Consider the following 1,791-nt stretch of genomic DNA (forward strand, 5'->3'; position numbering starts at 1 on the left):
CATTCTGACTTTATTCTCAGATTTTTTTTTTAAGAATTCTGAATTAAATCTCAAAATCCAGAGAAAAAAAATCGGTATTCAAAAGTTTTTTCTAATTTGAAATTTCATGTATTTTATTTTTGAAAGTCTTACCGGAAATGTAAGTTGTAAACATCCGCTACCTTGACACCGTTGGGAGCCACTGAGAGGTCTCCGCTCCCATCTGTTCAGAGACACTTTGCAGAGTATCGTGCACGACTTCACGTGCGGAGGTAAAATGCTGCTGAAGAACCGGTCGAGGATCACGACTCGGGCGCTGTCTGCGGTCTAACAGCTGTTTGAGAGCGAAGAACAAGAAGGAGCCATGATGAAGAAACACCTGAGCCCCGCGAAACAGCAACAACACCCGCCGCCGCCAGACGACGTCCCGGTTCCGAGCGGCGAGGTTACCGTCCAACAACTCAACGAGCTCCTGTCCGACGGCAGCGGCTTCTACAACCTGCCGACCCAGCACTTCAACGAGGTGTTCCCCAGAATTTACATCGGAAACGCGTGAGTTACCCAGAAATATACGTGGAATTTAAAAAATGGTGACGGTCTCGTGCGCTGACCGTGATCCACCCCCTGCCTCCCCCTGCTCATACGTGACAATGACAACAGTGTCGCATGCAGGGCAGCACGCGCGCTGCTCGGGCTCGTTGTTGTGCTGTCTCCGCTGAAATCAGCAGAGAAGCGACAGCCTGTTGTTGACGACAAAACAAAACCATGAAATAACACCTTTTACCGCACAGGTGGATGCTGTGTACCTCCAAACAGAGCTGTAGCTTAATACTATTATTAGCAGCATCTATAATATTGATATAATCTGTTTTTAAGCAGGATTATTTCCTGAACGGCTCGGGTTTTCACTGAATGAAGCGGTGTCACCGACATGGAGTCAGGTCTTCAAGCCGCTCCCCTCGCCCTCCAGCTGGGGAGGAGGATCATCGCAGTCATCGCATCTAAACGGCCTTATTTTACATTTTAAACACAATATAAGATGTTTTTTTTCCCTTTTGAAATAGAATAAAGAAATCACGATTCACAATAAGCTCGTTTGAGGACTCTGATGTCAGATTGTTTCAGTACTAGGCCCACCAGTTATTTTTATTTATTAGTAAATGTCAAGAGCATCACCTTTCAGATGTTCAATACTCCTCTAAAAGTGTTTGTTTTTATTTCTTTTAAAATGCAAAATTAACCATGCAAGTGCATGTTTGTGCACCATTGTGTCTGTTAGCAAAATATCTCAGGACAGATTTTAATAAACCGTTCAGGAAACAATCAAATAATGCACTTCAACAAATGGTTAACCAAGCTAGCTGGTGTGGGAAAAACAAAAATGGCTGCAACATGATACATTTTACTTTTTGAGCTAATGTTTTGTGTGTTATAGCTGAGAGTCATTCACAACGGCCTCTCCAAGCGCTGCACACTGCTGCCTCAACTAATCAACACAAGGCAACACAAAAATATCTCTCAGTCGATGTTACAGTTCATATTTAATGTAGAGTCATGTTCAACACGTAGCCCTAGCACATCTTGCTAGATCTTGCAATATTGCCTGAGATTGTCAACTATCTACAGAGCCAAAAAGAAAAAAAATTGTATAGGTCTTCTGGACGGGTTCTTCTCTAATGAAACGTTTCGTCTCTCCTCCAAGAGACTTCTTCAGTCGTCAGCCACTGTTCAAAAGAATGTCCCAACACAGACGAGCTACATCTAATGGCCAGAACTCTGCAGTTTTCACTCATTTACAGGCCAGCGGTCACT

General features: G+C 43.7%; 1 protein-coding gene across 2 annotated transcripts in view; it reads left to right on the top strand.

Moving 5' to 3' along the window:
• Window positions 1-175: 175 nt before the first annotated feature.
• dusp3a (dual specificity phosphatase 3a) overlaps window positions 176-1,791 on the top strand; it is an 18,632-nt gene continuing 17,016 nt past the window's right edge. The window contains exon 1 of one of the 2 annotated variants that reach the window (XM_014032849.1): window positions 176-531. In XM_014032849.1, coding sequence (XP_013888303.1) covers window positions 344-531 — 188 coding nt within the window. In that variant the 5' untranslated portion in view covers window positions 176-343. The remainder of the gene's footprint in view (window positions 532-1,791) is intronic. The other variant, XM_014032841.1, reaches the window with a different exon arrangement.

Source organism: Austrofundulus limnaeus, unplaced genomic scaffold (assembly GCF_001266775.1).
Source record: "Austrofundulus limnaeus strain Quisiro unplaced genomic scaffold, Austrofundulus_limnaeus-1.0 Scaffold7, whole genome shotgun sequence".
NCBI lineage: Eukaryota > Metazoa > Chordata > Actinopteri > Cyprinodontiformes > Rivulidae > Austrofundulus > Austrofundulus limnaeus.